Here is a 1,105-nt window from a genome sequence, read left to right on the forward strand (position 1 = left end):
ACAGCAGCAGCAGCAGCAGCAGCAACAGTTTCAGCAGCAGCAACAGCAGCAGCAGCAGCAGCAGCACTAGGTGGCTTCCAGTTAGTGAGGGCAGCACCAGAGCAGCTACTGTCTCCCCATGGTCTCGGGCGAATCCGCGAGAGACACAACGCACCGCTGCTGCTGCTGCTGCTGCTGCTGCTGCTCCTGCTGCTGCTGCTGCTGCTGCTGCTGAGAGGGTTCTGCTCGAGACAGACCGCCCCGCCAGGCTGCTCTCCTCGTTGCTGCCAGCAGGGGTCTTCCCTGCAGCAGAAGCAAATAGGAGACCTGGTTCATCAGCAACAACAGCAGCAGCAGCAGCAGCAGCAGCAGCTGCTGCTGCTGCTGCAGCAGAGGAAGCTGTAACTTCTCTAGGCGACGGGGGCCCCACCTGGTGGGGCCTAGATAGAAGACTGGAGAGCAGCAGCAGCCACAGAAGCAGCAGCAGCAGCAGCAGCAGCAACAGCAGCTATGGCAGCCCCAGAGAAGACAGCAGCAGCGGCCACATGACGGAGGCCTACGACTTTCTATCTGATGATGCACAACAGCAGCAGCAACAGCAGCAGCAGCAGCAGCAGCAGCAACAGCAACAGCAGCAGCAGCAGCGGAGGCGGCAGCAAGGATACCTGCTTGAGCAGCAACTCCACAGCAGCAGCACACCGCTGGCCGGTAGTTGTTTTGCTGATCCTGTCACCACCCACAGCAGCAGCAGCAGCAGCAGCAACAGCAGCAGCAGCAGCGACGCCGGCGCTCTGAACACCAGCAGCAGCAGCAGCAGCAGCAGCAGCCGCCAGTGGGGGTTTTTGTGGCTGAGGCGGCTGCTGCGCTCTTCTGCTGCTCTGCTGCCCCCTGGGTTGTATGGCGGGGGCCCCTCCATGGGGGCCTCACCCGTGCTGCATGAAGCTGCGACGCCTTCCATAGCAGCAGCAGCAGCAGCAGCTGCTGCTGCTGCTGCAGCAGCAGCAGCAGCAGCAGAAAAAATACCAGAGCAGACGCCGCACACCCCAGCAGCAGCCCAGCCGAAGGGCCTCAGTGAAGGGGCTGTAGCTTTGCCCAGCTCCCCACCAGAGGAGACTGCTGCTGCTGC

The 1,105-nt window shown here is 62.4% G+C and overlaps 1 protein-coding gene across 1 annotated transcript in view; it reads left to right on the forward strand.

The window, feature by feature from the left end:
• The window catches only part of EMH_0031830 (uncharacterized protein), a gene marked incomplete at both ends in the record, with an annotated part of 10,325 nt that overhangs the window by 4,905 nt on the left and 4,315 nt on the right, over window positions 1-1,105 (forward strand). Inside the window, one exon of the mRNA XM_013494570.1 lies at window positions 1-1,103. Within this exon, the coding sequence (XP_013350024.1) occupies window positions 1-1,103 (1,103 nt within the window). The remainder of the gene's footprint in view (window positions 1,104-1,105) is intronic.

This window comes from Eimeria mitis, genomic scaffold (assembly GCF_000499745.2).
Source record: "Eimeria mitis Houghton genomic scaffold, Emh_scaff1204, whole genome shotgun sequence".
Lineage (NCBI taxonomy): Eukaryota > Apicomplexa > Conoidasida > Eucoccidiorida > Eimeriidae > Eimeria > Eimeria mitis.